The 19,144-nt window shown below is 41.2% G+C and overlaps 1 protein-coding gene across 2 annotated transcripts; it reads left to right on the forward strand.

The window, feature by feature from the left end:
- The first annotated feature begins 9,390 nt into the window (after nucleotides 1–9,390).
- On the forward strand, nucleotides 9,391–15,780 carry LOC135640339 (transcription factor E2FB-like). 2 transcript variants are annotated; one of them, XM_065154665.1, is made up of 14 exons: nucleotides 9,391–9,829; nucleotides 12,766–12,955; nucleotides 13,140–13,199; nucleotides 13,319–13,404; nucleotides 13,489–13,577; nucleotides 13,699–13,753; nucleotides 13,873–13,925; nucleotides 13,998–14,048; nucleotides 14,123–14,171; nucleotides 14,274–14,339; nucleotides 14,422–14,498; nucleotides 14,618–14,849; nucleotides 15,145–15,211; nucleotides 15,296–15,780. In XM_065154665.1, the coding sequence occupies exons 1-14, from the start codon at nucleotides 9,626–9,628 to the stop codon at nucleotides 15,448–15,450; spliced, it is 1,434 nt and encodes a 477-aa protein (XP_065010737.1). In that variant the 5' UTR covers nucleotides 9,391–9,625; the 3' UTR covers nucleotides 15,451–15,780. The 2 variants fall into 2 exon arrangements, with proteins under 2 accessions (XP_065010737.1, XP_065010738.1); XM_065154666.1 differs by having other exon boundaries at nucleotides 9,482–9,829; nucleotides 12,775–12,955.
- Nucleotides 15,781–19,144: the final 3,364 nt, after the last annotated feature.

Below are 19,144 nucleotides of genomic sequence, written 5' to 3' on the forward strand. Positions count from 1 at the left end.
TGGTGGACCTCCAGTTGGTGAAGAGGATGCCTCATGCCAAGACCACTGCACCACCGTCTCGGGGTGGCGAGGGTTCTAGAGCTAGGGGTGCCTCGCAGAAGGGCACACCAAGGAGGATGTCGGGGTCTCCGGAGGTAAGTCACCCTTAGAAGAAGGCGAAAACCACGGTTCAGAAGACATATGCGAGCTCAGCTACTCATGAGAGTGCCATCCTAGAGTCATCTAGGGCTGCTCCCCAAGGTGAGGGCTCAGGGAGAGCGAGAGAAAAGGGGGTGGCCAGATCGTCCGGCAGAGACCCCTTGAGGAGGTCATTAGTGTGCCCTAAGTCGATGCGGGACTTGTGCCACATCCGTTCTCGGGCCGAAGGTGAGCAGTTCCAGGCCCTGAGCATGGCCGATCTCCTTGTTGGGGAGCCAGGAACCCCCTACGCCTCTCGGTGGGCGAACCTTAAGGCCGACAGTCGCATCTGGGCCAATAGGGTGAGCGCCTAAGAATTTATCCGGGGGGCGCTCTACCCAGCGATGGCAAAGGAGCTCTATTACACCTCATCGGAGCTGTGATGGACTGGGCAGCTAAGTCATTCGTCTGGGTAAGTAGTGTTGCTTTTCCCTTGTTTGGTCCTTCCTTCTACGCATGGATTCTGACTCCGACCTTCGCGCAGGGCCAACATTACACCGTAGCGCTGCTCGATCGTGTCCGTGATGCGGGGAGGGTGATCAAGCGCCTCTCAGACTCCAACTCCACTCTTCATATGGAGATCTTAGAGCTAAAGGCCATATCGGGCCCTGAGGCCTCCACGGTCGAACAGCGTGCCTCAAACTTGGGGGGAGAGGTGGATCGTCTGAGGGCCGAGCTAGAGGAAAGCCGAGCCAATGCTTAGATGCTTGACGATGAGCTGCAGACCCTCTCCTAGGACGTCAAATCCGCCATATCTTTTGCTTGGGCTACCGAGGAGATTTTGAAAGAGGAGCGACTAGTGCTACCCGAGAAGATAAAGGGGGCGATTGCTGAATACAAGTCATCCCTCGGGTTCAAGCAAGGCCTGGTGAGGTCGGGGCGGGTGATGTACGAGTTTGGGTATCGGGTGGCTTATGCTTATTTTTGAGCAAGTTACCCGGACCTGGAACTGGAGTCAGACACGTTCACCAACCAACCAGAGGAACAAAACGTCGACATGCCGGCAAGCATCCCTTTCGACGATGGGCCCGAGACTCCTCCTTCGAATTGAGAGCTGTACCCCCTTTTTGTTTTTTGGCTTTGGTCAGGTCAAATTTTGAGATTATATTGCCCGACTAAAATGTGTATTTCTTTTCATCAATGAAAAACTGTCGTTTTTGCAGTTGCACATCCGAGTCATAGCCTTTTGTATGCCAAGGTACATGGGTGTGCCTTGACTCTTTTTTCTTTAAGGAGATCTAGGTTTACTCGTAGGCCCTCCTCGTAGTTGTTTTGCTCATAGATGGTGGTGTGCAAGGTTGAGAACACCATTTCAGGCGGGAGGAGTGCTTCGGTCCCGAACGCTAGGCTGAACGGAGAATCCCTAGAGGCAGTTTTGGGAGTCATTCGCATTACCCATAGGATGCTAGGGAGCTCATCCACCCATGCTCCGCACATGCCCGAGACCCTTTTCTTGAGGCCTTCTAGGATCACCCGATTCATTACTTTGGACTGGCTGTTAGTCTGGGGGTGCACGGTCGAGCTGAACCTCAATTGTATCACATACGACTGGCAATAGGCCTTGAACTTAGTATTATTGAATTGAGCTCCGTTGTCGATGATGATAGCCCTCAGGATTCCGAATCGGGTAATAATGCTCTTCCATGTGAAGCTTTGAACTTGTTTCTCGGTGATGGAGGCTAATGGTTCGGCTTCAACCCACCTCGTGAAGTAGTCGACCCCAACTATAAGGAAGCATCATTATCCCAAAGCCGGAGGAAAAGGCCCGAGGAGGTCAAGTCCCCATTGGGCAAAGGGCCAGGCCACATCCATCGGGGTAAGAGGCACCATCAGCTAGTGTTGCAGTCTGGCGTGCCTTTAACACTGTTGGCACCACTGCACATATGATATGGCGTCCTGGCGCATGGTCAGCCAGTAGTACCCCTATCTGAGGTTCTTGAAGGCCAAGGTTCATCCCCGATGTTGATATGAATGAGCAAGTTGATTATAATTCTGCCAAAGACCATTTAACTATTCATCGAGGACCAATGACAAGAGTGAAAACTAAAAGGATAAAAGAAGCCTTAACTTGTTTATTAGAAGGCATTTGGAAGGAGCAAGTTAGTCAAAACTTGGTCAAGGTTCTATAGATACAAGAAGAGCCTAAAATAATCAACATGATTCAAATAAGTCAACATCACGAAGAGAAAGTCCAACCTTGAGAGAAAGATGAATTTTTAGTCATTTTGAAGAATAAAGGTCATTCAGCCATATTGGACCATATTAGGAATTGTGGGCTTATTCATGAATAATTATTCAAAATAATTTAACGTAGATTCATGAGTAATCTACATTCATGCATTAGGAATATAAATGTCATTCAATATATTCATTCCCTTTGTACTTTGCCTTTGTACTATATAAACAAGGCTGACTCTCTTTGTAAGGGGCAGAAAATTGAGAAGTGTATTCAACTTACAACACTGGTGAGTGTTTTGTTTTTAAGTTCTTGCATGAACTTTGAAACTTATCAAGCATTTCTGTTTGTGGCGTTCAAAACTCAAAAATCTTTGTTTTTCCTTTCAACTTTTCAAGCTTCTTAGTTTGTGGCGTTTTAAGGGAATCAAAGTACTATTCTAATTACTTCATCAAATTTTTATTGATTATGTGATCAGAATAGTTTTCCTAACTTCAATCTTGAACGATCCATCTTATTTCAATTCGTTGGAGGGGGTCAATTTGCATTCAATATGTATCATAGCTCTTTAGCTATCGGGGTATATGGTTGCTAAGTTGAAGATTTCCATCAGATGTGCTCCCCACAAATCCTCTCGTGGAGTTCGGCGAGGACCGTTTTAGCTTCTGATGGTACGAGACAGTGTAATAGAGGTTGAGAGAAAGCCCTACGGTATAGCTTTCCACCGATCACGCAATGCCAGGCTTGGGTTCTCCTCAGTCGTCTTGCAATTGTCGAGTCGCTGGGCTGCGTCGGGCTGTATCCCATCCTCCTTGAAGCAGAGGATTTCTTTTATCTAGTTCAGCGAGACCTCTGTTTCAACGATGCCATGAGTTGGTATTGTCGGTGCCGTTATGGATTCAGTTACCGAGGTTGTGACCAGGCTACGAGCGGAGGTCGACCTGGCCAACGCATGGACTTGCGTGTTCTGCGCCCGAGGTACTCTAGTGACCGAGAGGCGATTGAAGCAATGGGTGAGACATTTCACTTCCGCTAGGTATAACACCATTGTCAGGTCCCGAGCTTCGTAGCTTCCGTTGATGTGTCCCATCACCAGCTGGGAGTCGTTGAAGACCTCGAGGTTACCCACATTCATCTCCAAGGCGAGGCACAGGCCATGGAATAATGCCTTGTACTCGGCCTCATTGTTGGTTGCTCGGAATTGTTATCAGAGCGATCTATTATAGGTTTCTCCGGATGGGCTTTTGAGGATAAGTCCGACCCTGACTACTTTGGCAATGGCCGAGCCATCCACATGCAGGGTCCATGTGCTCTCGTTGTGCACCTGTCCAATAGCATGATCTTCAGGAGTTAACTCGGAGATGAAGTCAGCCAGTACCTAGGCTTTGATGGCTATTCTGGGGGAGTATTGAATGTCAAATTCGCCAAGCTTGACCGACCACCGTAGCATTTGACCCGATGTGTCAAATTTGGAGAGAATTTGCTGCAACGGTTGGTCGGTTATCACTTTGATCGTGTGAGCTTGGAAATATGATCACAGCTTTCGGGCCATCTTCATCAGTGCGAGGGTCAGCTTTTCGATCGGGGAATACCACATCTCGGGCCCGATGAGAACGTGGCTGACATAACAGACAAGTTGTTGTGTTGGTGGCATTTCCCGAGTTAACACCAAGTGACTGCTTGTGCCGAGGCCGCTAGGTAAAGACCGAGGGTCTCGCTCGGCTCAGGCAAGGTGAGTCAGGGCAAGCGAGTGAGGCACGCCTTTAACTTTTCAAAGGATTTCTCGCATTCTGGGGTCCATGTGAAGCCATCGGCCTGGAAAAAGGGGAGGCACCTACCGCCCGATCGTGACACAAACCTACTGAGTGCCGCCAATTTCCCAGCGAGGCGTTGCACCTCCTTAATCGAGCGAGGGGGATGCATCTCGGTTATGGCTCGAACCTTTTCGGGGTTGGCGTCTATCCCTCTTTGGTGGATGACGAAACCAAGGAATCTTCCCGAGCTAACCCCGAAGATGCACTTCGCGGGATTTAGGCGCATGTCAAACCGCCTGAGCCTTTGGAATGTCTCTGCCAGGTCGACCAGGTGTGTGCTTGAAGCCTTGCTTTTCATGATCTTGTCATCCATATACTCTTCCATGTTCCTCTCAAGCTGTTGCTTGAACAGCTTGTTGACCATTCTTTGGTAAGTCGCCCCAGCGTTTTTTAGTTCGAAAGGCATTACTTTGTACCAATACACTCCTCTATCGGTGATGAAGGCAGTGTTCTTTTGATCTTATGGTGCCATCCGGATTTGGTTGTAGCCCAAGAATGCATCCATAACCGTAAGGAGTTCATAGCCTGTGGTGCCATCGACCAGCTGATCTATCCTTGGGAGTGGATAGCGATCCTTGGGGCATGCTCGATTGAGATCGGTTTAGTCAACACATCCTCCAGCTTCCATTGGGTTTCTTTACGAGGACTACATTCGACAGCCATCGAGAGTCTTTCAACTCGGTTATAAATCCTACCTCTTTAAGTTGGTCAACCTCGTCGCTGATCACCTTCCATTGGTTGGGAGCAAACTTCCTTGGCCTTTGCTTCACCGACCTAGCCTCGGGGTCGATGTTGAGCTAGTGCTGGGTCACTTCTAGGTCGATCCCGAGCATCTCCTTTGAGGATCATGCAAACACATCGACATTTCCTTCAAGAAATCAATGAGCTGGAGCTAGTTCGCTTCGAGGAGTGTCGTCCCGATCTTCACAGTTAGATCGGATCGGTTCCTTTTTAGGGGGGACCTCGACGAGCTGTTTGGGGGGCTCCATGTGCATTGTCATCACGCCTCCTTCACGGGGATCCGGGACTTGGCGGGGGCGTGACTTCTCCGGGAGAGTAACTACTGTAAGATAGCACTGCCTTGATTCTCCCGAATCACTTTGGGACTCCCCAACCCTCGCCGAAGTTGGAAACTTGATGGCCCGGTGGTAGGTGAAAACCACTGCTTTTAACTTGTTGAGTGTCGGTCGGCCAAGGATGACATTGTAGGCTGAGGGTAGATCGACTACCATGAAGGTAGTCATTATCGTCTTTGCTCTCGGCTCTTCCCTGATGGTGACAGGGAGGATGGTGGTCCCGAGCGGGGAGATAGAATCTCCAGTAAATCCTACGAGCGCCGAGTTCATGGGAGTGGGATACTCTTTGGTCAAGTTGAGTTTCTTGAAGGCATCGAGGTATAGTATGTCGGCGGAGCTCCCGGTGTCAACCATTACCTGTTTGACCCGAGCATTGGCGATCCGGATTGAGATCACCAAAGCATCGTCGTGATGGGAGTGCTCGACCTCCTTGGCTCCGAAAGTGATTTCAAGCTCGAGCTCGAGTTGGGGGCATTTTTCCATCGTGCTCCAGGCATAGGCCGCTTGTCACAAGGCTATTGTAATTGTAATTGTAATTGCAATGTAAGCTATTGTAATTGCAACACTGTAGTTGTCGTAGCTGTTGAATCTTGGATTTTGATGATAAAATCAATTGATGGGTTAATTGATCTAATCCATATTATTGAGTTAAGTGTGCAGGATTAACTACGATAACCAGAAAACATAAAGCAAGAATACCAGAGTCAAGTTCGATGGACGTTTAAGAGACCGAAGAATCGTCGGAGATGCTGCCGGAACCAACCGAGAAGAAATCGGGAACCTGTCGGAATTTTCGGAAGTTCGCCAAAGAGATCGTCGGAGGTTCGCAGAGATCACCGAGAAGGCTCGGCTACTCGTTAAAGACATCACAAGATCGGGAGCTTGCTGGGAGTCCGTCGGAAAGCTCGCCGGAACAAGACTCGACGTTCGTGGTTGAAAACTTGCTTAGGATATTTTTAGTTATATAGTTCACATGTAATTAGGATTAGGATTAAGAGATAATCCTATATCCTAGTTAGGGGCCAATTGGGCCCAAAACTAGACTTGGTTTGGGCTGAAATTAAAGCCCAACCTGTGAACCGAAGGGTCTGGCGGTGGCACCGCCCAGCACCCGAGAGCCAGGCGGTGGCACCACCAAGCACTCAAGAGCCAGGCGGTGGCACCGCTTGGCTGGGTGGTGGCACCACCAGTCCACTGTCATTGTCAGACACTGACAGGCGGTGGCACCGCTACCATCGGGAACCAAAGAGAATTCAAATTTTGGAGCCCAAATTTGAATCCTCTTGAAGCCTATAAATACCCCTCAAATCTCAGCTGAGATAACAACTTTTTAAGAAGCAATTGATAGAGAGAAAGGTCTTAGAAAAGTCTTAGCAAGTCTTGTTTTCAATTTGCTAGTGTTCACCTCCTTCTTTCTTGCTGAAAATCTGTAAGAGAATGAACCGCTTGTAAAAAGTTATAAGAGGGGTATTTGTCCTTCCCTTTCAAGAGATTTGCTAGTGGAAGGTGGGAGCCTCATCGAAGAGGGCCTCGCAAGTGGATGTAGGTCATTTGACCGAACCACTTTAAAATCGGCGTGATCTCTGGTTTGCATTTCATTATTGCTATTTACATTACTGCAAACCTTCTTACGTGCTTTAATTCCTCATTACCTTTGCTGCATAACTTTACGAATACGCTTTCAAGTTAAGCACTTCTGAGTTCGATTTTTATCGTACGAAAGATTTGTTAAAACCGTTGTTTTAATCCGCTGCACTAATTCACCCCCCCCCCCCCTTAGTGCCACTCCGATCCTAACAATAGCTACCATATGTAATGGTGTTGCTACAACTGCTTGCAACCAAGGTAGGTCACTTGTCACAAGGCTACTACAAATAGGCAGCCATGCACGTTGTCGTTGTTGACTATTGCAATTTACAATGCTTTCGTTATGAACGAAAGTCATTATCCATAATTGGGCTAGCGACCACTGAAGGTTGCCACTGTCAACTATATTATCATTGATAGCAAGCTGTTGATAGTAGTCCATTGATCAAACTTAAGGAACCTTGAATTACCTACAAGCAAGTGACAAAATGAACTAGATAGAATGTAGATCGATAACACAAATAAATCATTTAATTATTATAAATAAAAGCCAAATAACATTCTTTCGCAAGCGAAGGGTGTTAATAAATAGATCTAAATATAAAATAAATCTAAAATACTTTTATGATCTAAAGTATTTGATTTCAAAATGACTCTAATACTAATTGTCAATATAAAAATCAAGTAGGATTTTTTTTCAAAACTAATTCAATTTTAAGTTATAACTATGATAGTTAATGCTAAAATAATTAAAATACAAGCAATCTAAGTTGTTCGGCACATTATTGTTCAACCAAACTTTCTGTGAACTTTATGTGAACTTTCGGCGAACTCCCAATGAACTTCCAACGAGCTTTTACTACATTGTCCGATCCTTCGGTGTATCTCTCGATTCATCCGACTCGATAGTCGATGCCTGATCATTGACTCCAGCCTAACTTCGATTCTTCTTTAATCGTTTTGTCTTCCTCGGTTAGTCATACATTACTTATCTCAACACATGGATTAGGTCATTAATTCACCAATTGATTTTCATCATCAAAATCCTAGATTCAACATTCATATCCTTTACAAGACCAACGATGAGTTATAAGCAAAAGGGAGGAAGATCTATAATCTCTCAATGACTAATTGTTTCATCCGTCTTATCATTTTTTATAAAAGGGAGCAAATGGTCTAGAACGATAACTAGAAAAATCCCTACCGTCCACGTCATCTCTTAAGGAATACTAGTATAATTGGACATCCTTTCGGTTGGTAAATAATTTAGAATCCAACCATATTTATCATATATGTTATTTAATTAAATAGATCACTTAATTTAACCATAAGATATTGAAAGAGAACCTAGAGCTCGCAGGCGATCATGAAATAACAGAGCGTGTGAGAGTATAATAACAAGAACTTCTATTTTAATTTCTTTTGTCAATCATAAAAAATTCCTTAATTTTCTTCATTTATTTTTATAATTAACACTGTTATTACTGGTTGTATATAATCCCTTCATTGAAGCGTTAAGTATTATTATTTCGTCGAATGACGTGTGTAGTATGTTTTTTTAGAGAGCAGTAAATGAAAGTGGAAACGTTAAATTGACGATGGAAAGAGAAGTTGAGCGCTACGGGGAATGGCCGGTGATTAATGCCGTTTGGCATGGGACCAACACTGCCTCCAATCCTGAGACAGGTGGGCAAATCGGGTAAGAATTGTCAATAATCGAGCTGTAACCACCTCCATTCAAACCCAAAACTCCCATCAATCACAAGACAGGTAGGTGATTAGGGTAAGGTTTCATTCTCAATAATTGGGACCCCACCACATGCCCGAACCAAACCAAACAGTGACGTCACACGTCGCAACCATCGCGCCATAATACGTTACCCCCACAACGTACCGGAAAGCAGGGCTCGAGACGCTGCTCGGGCCCGCCGAAACTAACCCATCCCACGAACCGGGATCCTCTTCATGACCTACACGTCTCCATTGGTGACGTGGACCGTCAAGATTCTTCCGAGCTTCGGGAGACATCACATCGGATGGTCGGGGCCTGGACGGACCCGTCTCCTTGTGGAGTGGATCCCACCGCCTTCTTCCCTCCTTAGGGTTTCCACGTTGAATCGAAAAGATCGGGACGAGTTGGGCCACCGAGAGCGCGCGCGTCGCCGACTCGAACGACTCATCTCCACGCCTCGGACAAATATTCCAATAACACGACGTTAAAAACAGAAAAATAGAAGGCTTTTTTTGATGTACAAAGCGACTGAGAAAAATATTCCAATAACACATCAGTGTTTAACATTGCATCACAGCCATCCATTTGATGTACAAAGCGACTGAGCAAGGAGATCGGACGGATGCCTTTTTTTTCCCCGTGTGGCAGGAAAAAAATTCAACCAATATCAGTAAGAAAAATGAAACAAATATAAAAAAAGGAATTCTTAATAGAGGGGAAGGGGGTGGTCGCGCCATATCCTTCTCAACTCGGAACACTATAATTTCCCTCCTTTCCCTCGTTTTCTTCTCTGCGCCTTTTTGACCCCCCACACCCCAACCCCCCCCGGCGCACGCCCTCTTCCCTCGTCCTCGTCCACCTCGATCCGGAGATCCCACATCTCTGATCTGAACCCCTGCCTTGATCGGCCCCCCGCCGCTTTCCCCCTGCCGGAATCCGACTAGGAACGAGGCATATGCCACGGGTTCTGTATCGGTGGACGATCTGGGTGTGTTAGCCTGGAGATCGGTGGTCTGTGGGGTTTCTGTTTTGTTTTTGGGGTCATTTTGCGGGTGCCCGTTTGATGTCGGGCGGCCGAGCTGCTGGGAGCCGCTCCGCACAAGCGTCAACACCGATCCTCCAACAGCCGAAGCAGCGGCGACGCGTGCTGTTCTCCTCGGCGAGGCCGCCTTTTGTTACCCCGGACGAGTACCACAGCTTCCCTGCGCCCCATGGGCGGCCGATCGCCGGCAACGAGATGGTCGATGCCCTGGTCATTAAATCCCCTGTGAGTTCCCGCTGGGATTTTGTCATTTCGTTTTATTTGTGCTCGACGAACTGAGACATTTCACCCGATTGCATGTCAATTATCTTGCGCCTCTCCTTGTTTTGTATAGACTTAAACGATTTGCTTATTTATTTGGATTATAATTTTTAAGAAGTTAGAGACGACATTTTTTGTTCATACGAAGTATGACCTCGTAGATCTAAATTTCTTTACTAGTTTACATTTTCGATATAAATAAATGTTTGCAAAAGATACGTTGCAGTGTTAAATTTGGAGTCTCCATTTACTACTGACCAAAGCTGAGAAATTTAGCCATCTCATGCAGCGATATGCAACATCTACTGTCTAACATTTTGTGCTTCCATGCTTTTATACTTTGATCTTAAGATTCTGTGAAATCCCAAATATAAGCTGTGTTACAAAGTATTGTCTATAACTACAATTTATCTCTAGTTGATGCTTTTATGGAACTTAAAGAGTAAAAAGAGACAAACTCTGAAGCTTCCAGAGGAAACTACAAGCAAAACATGGTACCAATGTCTGCTTCAAGTTGTTGATGTACAACGAAATTATATAATGAATTGCTCACGATATTGCTTCAGTTCATGAATGTATGATTGATCTGTATAACGAATTGCTCACATGCTTAAAGGGACCTACAAGGTGAAGAACTGTATGCATCCTTATGGATTCCCTTTATGAAATTGTGATAGGATGTAATAATGATTGAGGCAACCTTTAGTGTTTGCTGAGAGGTTGTAAGTCATATCAAAATGCAAAGTTACTATTTTCATTCTCATTTTTCAAGGTTGTTAAAATTATATCATGCACTGCTAAGATGGCATATGTGATTTCTTAGGGCAGTTTATGGGGATTGTTCAGATATATTGTTCATCAACCATAGAATTGCTAGTGACAGCAGAAGTTAGACGTCTCTTTCACTGAACGATGAGCCAGAAAACATATAACCACAAAATGCATATGCCTCAACACTACTTTTCTTAGTCTATTCATTTAGGGATTAACTTTGTTACATAGGTTTTAAACATATGGATGCTTAGATATCAGAAGTAAATTCTCTTGGAGAGGATTAAGGGAGATCAAACCGCAGAGAGTATTGTGTATTGCCAAAAGAATTGCTTTAATCTTGTGTGTTCATGACCTTGCAATAATATGTTATTGTGACATGGTCCTATTATCTCATTTTGGCCTGGAGAAAGTTTCTTCTAGATGCTACCAAGATTTTGGTGTGTACTTTGAATTGGCAATCCAATTCATCTCCTACTTAAGGTACTACCTTGGTTTGTAATTATCAAGCCGCACCTTTTATTTACCTGTTGAATTTATTATTAGTTCTAATAGCTTCATGGTTAATGTGATTTTTTTAACCATAAAATTCCTCTAAATCAATGTACAAGCAGTTTGATGAAATTGAACATTTTGCAAAAACATGTGCCTTTGAATTTTTGCCAAAGAGAAAGGTCGCATGCATGAAATTTGGTTAAAAGCCAAGAATTCTATCATGTGATACAGAATGATCATAGTGAGTCTAATTGGGTCAAATTGGTGTATAAGAGTTTTATTATGGTTATTTTGTAGGTTAGACAAGTTCCTTTTGCGAATTTTAAAGGTTTATTTAGATGGGATTTTGCAGGTTGATGAGATTGCCAAAAAATGATAAGTTTTCCTTCACAATAGCTCTTAGAATCTGATTTTTTTTTAATCAATTGAGTAATTACTTGCTTTCTTCACTCTTGTTCTATGGTTCGAAGTGTTATCTTCTCGAATTGGAGAAACCCTTGAAATGAGAGCTATATGCTATACATTAACTTCATTCTTAAATGTATAATGTCCCTAGAATCTACTTAAGAAGTCCTGTTTATCCTACTTTGGTAAAATAATTGGACAGCTGAAGGCATCCTGTTTCATCTTCCAGAAGAATCACTTGTAGATATTATTCACTCGTTTTAGAGTCTACTGTTATTTTGACTGTTTACGTATGGGTAGGAATAGGGTAGCTACCCTTCTTTTTTTCCTGAGATGGAGTAGGTTTAATTAAAGTTTAGCTAAAAGTGAGGCTGCTCTGGTTTAGTAATTAACGTAGTACCATGGCTTGATATTAAACACTCCAGCAAGAGTGGCTTGAAACAAACAATCTGACATAAAGTTTACTCTTGATTGGAGTAGTGTAGGGATTCAAGGTCATTTGACTTGAACTTTAGAATCAGTTCACATGCGGAGAAGGATGTTATAATGTATAACTATAAAGTTATGCTTAAGCATTTTAAATTTTGTTTGAGAGAATTCTTTGTTCAACCAAATTTTAAGATTGTGGAAGTAATATTTGTTCTGGATAGGATTTCTAGATTTGCTCTTGGATGGATTAGAAGATGTCTCTAGTAGTTTTGGGTAGAGAAACTTGATCGGTTGGGTTTAGTGGTTCATCTCTTTTTGCCTATTGTGCCTGTGGTAAAGAACTAGGTTGTACTGAAGTTCTTATAGAAATCCTATAAAATTTTAGACTCTGTGTTTATATTAGTCAAGTAAGAAATCTTGTTTTTAGTTCCAGGAAAGATATGACATTCTGACCATTGTGCAGCATATATTTAAGGAGACATATAGGAGGCCCCAATTGCAAGGACTTTCTTCTTATAACAGAATTCAGTAATTCAATAATTATAATTGCAGGCACTTAACTGCACCATCTGTGCTGAGGAAGAGAATATCATGCTTATTGTTTTGAAATAAATTTGTGTTTGTCCTTTGCATTATTATGTAAGAAATCTCAATATTAATGTGTGTGAGTTGTCACCTATGGTGGAACCTAATTATATTATGAGATTTTTTGCCATCAAATTCGATAAGATGTCTATAGGCTATAAATATTGTTTATTTTTTAAGTTGCGACTCTAGTTGAATGATATTTCACATTTTAGTCAAAGCAGAAGCCTGAAAACAAGGATAATGAGGCTGCAGTGTCAAGCGAGTTGAAGACTAGTCCTGGTTATGCTGGAGCTAATAATGCTCTTCTCACACCGGTAACAGGAAAGGGAGGAAAAACAAATGGCAGATCCAAGGCAGCAAAGTACAATAAGTCTGGACCTCAGACCCCTATGTCAAATGTTGGTGAGTACATTCATCATTTAAATACCATAAAAACATATTAATGCTGTTACTATTATACATAAACCTATCTAGTAAATGGTTAAGAAGTTAATGTTGTTCTTAGACTAGTCAGACCATCAAGCTATGACAATGATATTTCCAATTAAATATCTTGGTTTAATCTCTATGATTTGGGTCCATGCAGGTTCAGCCTCGGGCAATGTTCTCACTCCTGTTGGTACTTGTCGTTACGATAGTTCTCTAGGTGAACAAAGTCATGGTTAATTTGAATTCTGTCTGGAAAAGCTTGAAGCTTAAGTGATTAATTTGGAATTCTTTCTGCTTTTGTTTCTGACATATTGCATTTTGCAACTACATTTTCAGGACTCTTGACTAAAAGGTTTATCAGTTTGCTTAAACAAGCACAAGATGGCATCCTTGATTTGAATAATGCTGCAGAAACACTTGAGGTATTACGGATTACTACTATTTTAAATAACTCTTTATGTTTATCTGTACTTAGAGACACAAGTTAGAGTAATGCTATTGTCTAGGTGCAAAAGAGGCGGATATATGACATCACTAATGTCCTTGAAGGGATTGGACTGATAGAAAAGAAACTCAAGAACAAAATCTGTTGGAAGTAATTCATCTGTTTCCTCTTGGAAATTTCTCTTTTTTTTTTCTTAATGAAATGATCTTGGCTTCTACCAATATGAGGAACAATTTACATGGTACATCACTCATAGATCATTGCACGACAGGGGATTAGATAATGCGAGGCCAGGGGAGGTTGATGACGATCTTTCAGTACTACAGGTGCCAGACATGTTTTTTCCTTGCCATAAACAAAATCCACTCCTCTCGGTCTATGTCTAAACTGAGTCTAGATTTTGAAAATGAGCTCACCTGGATTCTCTTATTTGTATTCTCTTCAGGCAGAAATTAAAAAACTTGCATTGCAAGAGCATGGATTGGATGACCGTATCAGGTTGGATTTAGTAGGCCTGATAAACTATTGATGTGAAATATCTTACCAAATATTCTGAATTGTATTTCACAGCAAAATACAAGAAAGATTAAGGGTGTTTTCTGAAGATGAAAGAAACCAGAGGTAAGTGCTTTTTTTTTGTGCATTTACATCCTACATATGTAGCTAACCATCTTCTACAACATTTGTGGATTCAGGTGGCTTTATGTGACTGAAGATGACATCAAAGGTCTTCCTTGTTTTCAGGTTTTTCTCTGTTTCCTTGTTTCCTTAGAATTTGGCAAATATATATTGTCTGCTACTCTGTTATGAGTAACATTACCTGATATTCGTGCCTCTTGTACGCAGAATGAAACACTTATAGCAATAAAGGCACCTCATGGTACTACACTGGAAGTTCCAGATCCTGATGAGGTGCAAAGCGGCTAAGTTTTGGACCAAGTTGTTTCAGTTTTTTATTTCATAAATTAGCTAGAAATTCTTCCTCCACATGCAGGCTGGTGAATATCCACAGAGGAGATACAGAATTGTCCTAAGAAGCACAATGGGTCCAATAGATGTTTACCTTGTTAGGTAATAATGCCTTTTCAGTTGTCACTTTGAACATTAGGCTTGACGGACAAGTACTTGAATTATGCTCTTCTCTTTGTCCCTTTTGTTTATCCCTTTGTCTTGGTTTTCCTTGTTGCTAGTCAATTTGAGGAGAAATTTGAGGAGATGAACAGTATTGAGACACCTTTGAGGCTCAATCCCATGGCAGATTCACAGACTGTTGAGAACTCCATGTTGGCGATTGCCACAGAAGAGAGCAGAAGAAAGGAAACGGAATTTAAGGATCAAGATTGTCAGAGGGCATGCCCCGACATAAGTTCCTCACAGGATGCTGGTGGTGGTATGATGAAGATTGTTCCTTGTGATGTTGACGTAAGTTCAGCTACTGAGTATACAAACCTTAACCCGATTAATATAAGTTATACCCGTGAGGGGCAGCTTATAATGGAGATTTAAGTCAATGTCCACCCACCATATGGAACTTACCTCTGATGTCTGAATGATCTGACTCTTCTATATTTTGGTAGTCAGCCCTATATCTTTATTTATTGTACTGTTAAAAGAGTAAGATAAGCAAGCCATTAGCAGCTTTTTTCTTATAGCCCGTAAGTGCATGTTTGAGTTGAACGAATCTGCTTTTATGAAGATGATTGTTTCTATTTTGCAGACTGATGCTGATTACTGGCTTCTATCAGAGTCTGGAGTCAGCATTACAGATATGTGGAAGACATCACGTATCCTTAAGACATCATTCTTCGTTTAGTCTTTGCTGTTTAACTGTTGTAAATTTCACTTGAAATCCTTAGCTTAATCTTTAGCGGAGGTCCAGTGGGATCGGATCTGTGCGTTTAGCACGGACGACTTCGTTACAAGTGGTGCTGGCACACCTCGGCCACCGGCTCCAACATCTGGTGTTATTGACCCTTTGACACAAACTCTACTCGGAAATAAATGCAGGGCAGACAATCTGTGACATTAAAATTGAAAACTTCATTCTCCAGGTGCATTAAAATTCTCATCTCACTGCCACAAAAGTCAAACCGGGAAACAATTCGGTGATCAAAGAATTAAGAGGTGAGGCTATGCAAGAGCACTCTCGATTCCGAGAACTAGCCACTGCAGTCCTATGTGTTGGATCGAGTATACATCTTACTGTATTGTTCATGCACGAAGATATAAACTCATCTTCATTTATCTACACATCTTTCTCTATGCTCCTAAATGTGACCAGTCTCATCCTGACTGTTTTCCGTTTTGTTAAGCAGAATACAACTATTTAAACATATCTTGAGGTTGCTGTTCATTTTGTTTTGACTACAGATTGAGAAAGGTGCATTGCTTTTCATAAAATGCAAGCTAGTCATTCAAAGGCGTTAATGTTTCTTCATGTCATTTGCAGATATCAATTCTTAACGACGATTGCTTCTTCTCTATCTTTTCCTAACCTAACGTTGGCTTTCCTCCCTCTTTGGAGCCATATATATCTCTGCAAAAAAGGAGAAGCAAGAAAAAGAAAGACCATATGGATCAAGCAGGATATTAGAGTGCTTGAGGTACAAATAAATTCAGCTATCATGTTAAAACAAATTAATTATTATTAATCCTGAAGCTGGTACAAAAATGCATGGGCCATGAACAGCAGTTATGTGTATTTTTTACAGTCTGATAAGGGCTTAAAAAGAAAAAAAAAAGCAACAATTTCCAAAACCCAGAGAAAAAATATGATGAAAATCTGAAAGATAAAGTAAAAAAATTAAGGTTCTCCAAACACACTTCAGCACTCGGGGTTTTGACACATTAGTCTCTTTGCGTCAACATTGTCCTTGAATAACTCATCAATTCTCGGAAAAGTTTTGATGCTAATGATGATACCGTTGAGCACGATGAAATCAGACTTGATCTTACATTATTGTGGACGTTGGATCGTTGTTAATGCAGCACTGTTAACGCCAGTTTGACTTGGGTACCACCATTGTTAATGCAACAATGTCAACGCCAATTTGACTTGCCAACCACCATGCAAGAAAGAACAAGTGATAGAGAAAGATCTGAACTCGCATTGATCAGTAGTATGGTTAGTTCAGAAATAGAGAGTTTGATAATAAATCGTAAGATTTTAGACGCAAATCTTATTTTTATTTATTTATTTCTTAAATATAGGCATGCAATCATCTTACCATAGATAATAAACTAATCCCATATTCCAGCCATAAGCCACTTGAATGGTTCAAAGCAACTAAGATATATGCATCGCACCATCCAACCCAATTTGCGTTGAATGCAGAACAGAAATGCCTTAGCAATTTCATATTTTATTGTCTAAAAAGAAGAAAAAAAAAAGAAGATAATTTTCGAAACGCACTCAGGATAAATAGTATAAAATTCAATAACCTGTATCTTACATGTACACTGTGCATGAGTTGCATTTTCATTAACTTGTCATTTATATATTCACATGACAATGATTGCACGTATTTGCAAACATCAGAATCTCTACCATATACTAGAGATGAAGTTTCTGCGAGAAACGAAAAAACAAGACTAAAATCAAATTCACAGTTCTATTTCCTTTCAACTCAAACTTGGGGTGATCCAGACCCGGTGCTTGCGGGGACGGCGACGTCGCTCACCCATTCTCACGACGCTTCTGATGCTACGATTCTCTATGTGGTAAACGTAGGCCGCGTAATTTGACCATGCATCAGTAGAGTATATATAGTTACCACGACACTCCGCTTCAGGAGCCGAAACTGAGATCATATGATCATCATTTAGGAACAGTGCTTGATCATCCAGGCTGTCGATCTTGATCCAAGCCTTGTTCTCAGATCGAGTCGGAACAGGTCGACATGCCAGGGTTTACGAATGCAGACCAGCGATATATTTCCCTGAGACTCAACCAGGAGCATGTCTCCGTCGTATGCTTGATACCTATCGATGGGAGGTGGCACGTACAACCCGAAGAGGAAGCATCTGAAAACTCAGTAAGTGCCCGCTCTGGCAATGTAACGCATAGAACCTCCCCTGAAAACTGACGACTGACTTGAAATATTTGACAAAGATACTGTATTCGACGGTCCAAAACTTGTCTCCTGGCCTCCAAATATGGATATTGTGTTCATGACTTGCGAGGAGGATGCAGCCGGGGTTCGCCGTAGACGAAGACACGTAAAGGAACCTTATGCCGGTATGGCAGAGTGCTGGAAGGTCCATTTTCACTCGAGAGAAAGGATTCAATAGAGAGATCGTGTTACTCTAGTGGGGCTGCAGCACGATAAGAAATCTCTAAGTTGTCAAGATCATGATTTATATATTAAAAAAATATTAAGTTATAATTCAAAATATCATGATTCATAAAAAAATCTCTTTGAGAACACATAATAAGATATCTTGATTCATAAAATATTTCAAGTTATAATTTCGAGGAATCAAAATCACGTAAAAACTCATTCAAATTTAAATAATTAAAATCATCAAAATCACTTTCAAAAAATTTAAAATGACATAAATAGATTTATTAATCTCTTAGGATCTCTTGCTGAAAATTTTAATAAATTTTTGGGGATAGAATCATTTTCAAGAAAAATAATGCACTCGTAATTGATTTCATATAAGCATGTCATTGTTTTCTAAGCCAAAACTATACAATATCATTTAAACTCGAAAAATAAGCATCATCATGATTAATATTATGACATATTAAAACATCTTCAAACAAAATATTTAATTTACTAATAATCATTTTAATTCAAATGATCTTTCTTTTGTTATTATTTATTGTAGTAATACATTTTCTTTTTTAAGTGAATCTAACTTTTCATGCTTAGTGCAAAGAATTAACATGTAATAGTCATGCTCATTAATTAACTTTTTTTTTAATTTTAAAATCACTAGAAAGATAAGCATGATCCCTCCCTTATTTTTTATATTTTATATACTAATTGAAAAATAACTCATGAAAAGCATCTAAGTAATTTCATAGTAAAGTAAAAGGGTTTTGGTTGAGTCACTTACCTCATTGTCGAAAGCCATCAAAGCGTAGTTTGCAATCTCGTCTTAGAATGCACTCATTTCATCCTCCACTATCGCCTTGAGTGTATTCTTACGAGTACCTTCTTCTTTAGTTGTGAATATTCACTTTTGAAATGCCCTTGCATTCGTAGTAAGTTGTTTTGTCCTTTATTTAGTTTATTTTTATTTTTAATTATTGTTTCATAAACATTTTAAATTTTATACAGGGAAGTTCAAAGTCATCATCATCACTTGAGTTATCACTCAAGTTGTATTCTATTATTCGAAGTGCCAAATCCTTCATGTTCTTTAGAAGGTAATTCTCATATTCATCATGTTCAATATAAGTCATTTCATAGGCCATCAAAGACCCAATAAGTTCTTCGAGCGAAAAATTATTTAAATCCATCACTTTTTGTATTGCAGTTACTTCGGATCCTAATTTTTAGGACGAAAACATAAAATTTTATTAATAAGTTTAGGATTCAAAAAACTTTTACCAAGTACTTTCAAACTATCGAAGACATCCATAAAACGGGTGTGTTAATAATACTTTCGTTTGGCTTTATTCGAAACAATTTAAAATCATGCATCAAAATATTTATTTTAGACTCTTTAACTCTACTAGTGCCTTCGTGTGTGATTTCAAGTGTGTG

Source organism: Musa acuminata, chromosome BXJ3-6 (genome assembly GCF_036884655.1).
Source record: "Musa acuminata AAA Group cultivar baxijiao chromosome BXJ3-6, Cavendish_Baxijiao_AAA, whole genome shotgun sequence".
Classification (NCBI taxonomy): domain Eukaryota; kingdom Viridiplantae; phylum Streptophyta; class Magnoliopsida; order Zingiberales; family Musaceae; genus Musa; species Musa acuminata.

Excerpts from the sequence above, each read along its gene's own strand:
- LOC135640339 (XM_065154665.1), top strand. The coding sequence starts at position 9,626 with ATGTCGGGCGGCCGAGCTGCTGGGAGCCGCTCCGCACAAGCGTCAACA. Across the intron at positions 13,200-13,318 it reads TCGTTACGATAGTTCTCTAG|GACTCTTGACTAAAAGGTTT; the intron begins GTGAACAAAGTC and ends CTACATTTTCAG. Across the intron at positions 15,212-15,295 it reads AGATATGTGGAAGACATCAC|CGGAGGTCCAGTGGGATCGG; the intron begins GTATCCTTAAGA and ends CTTAATCTTTAG.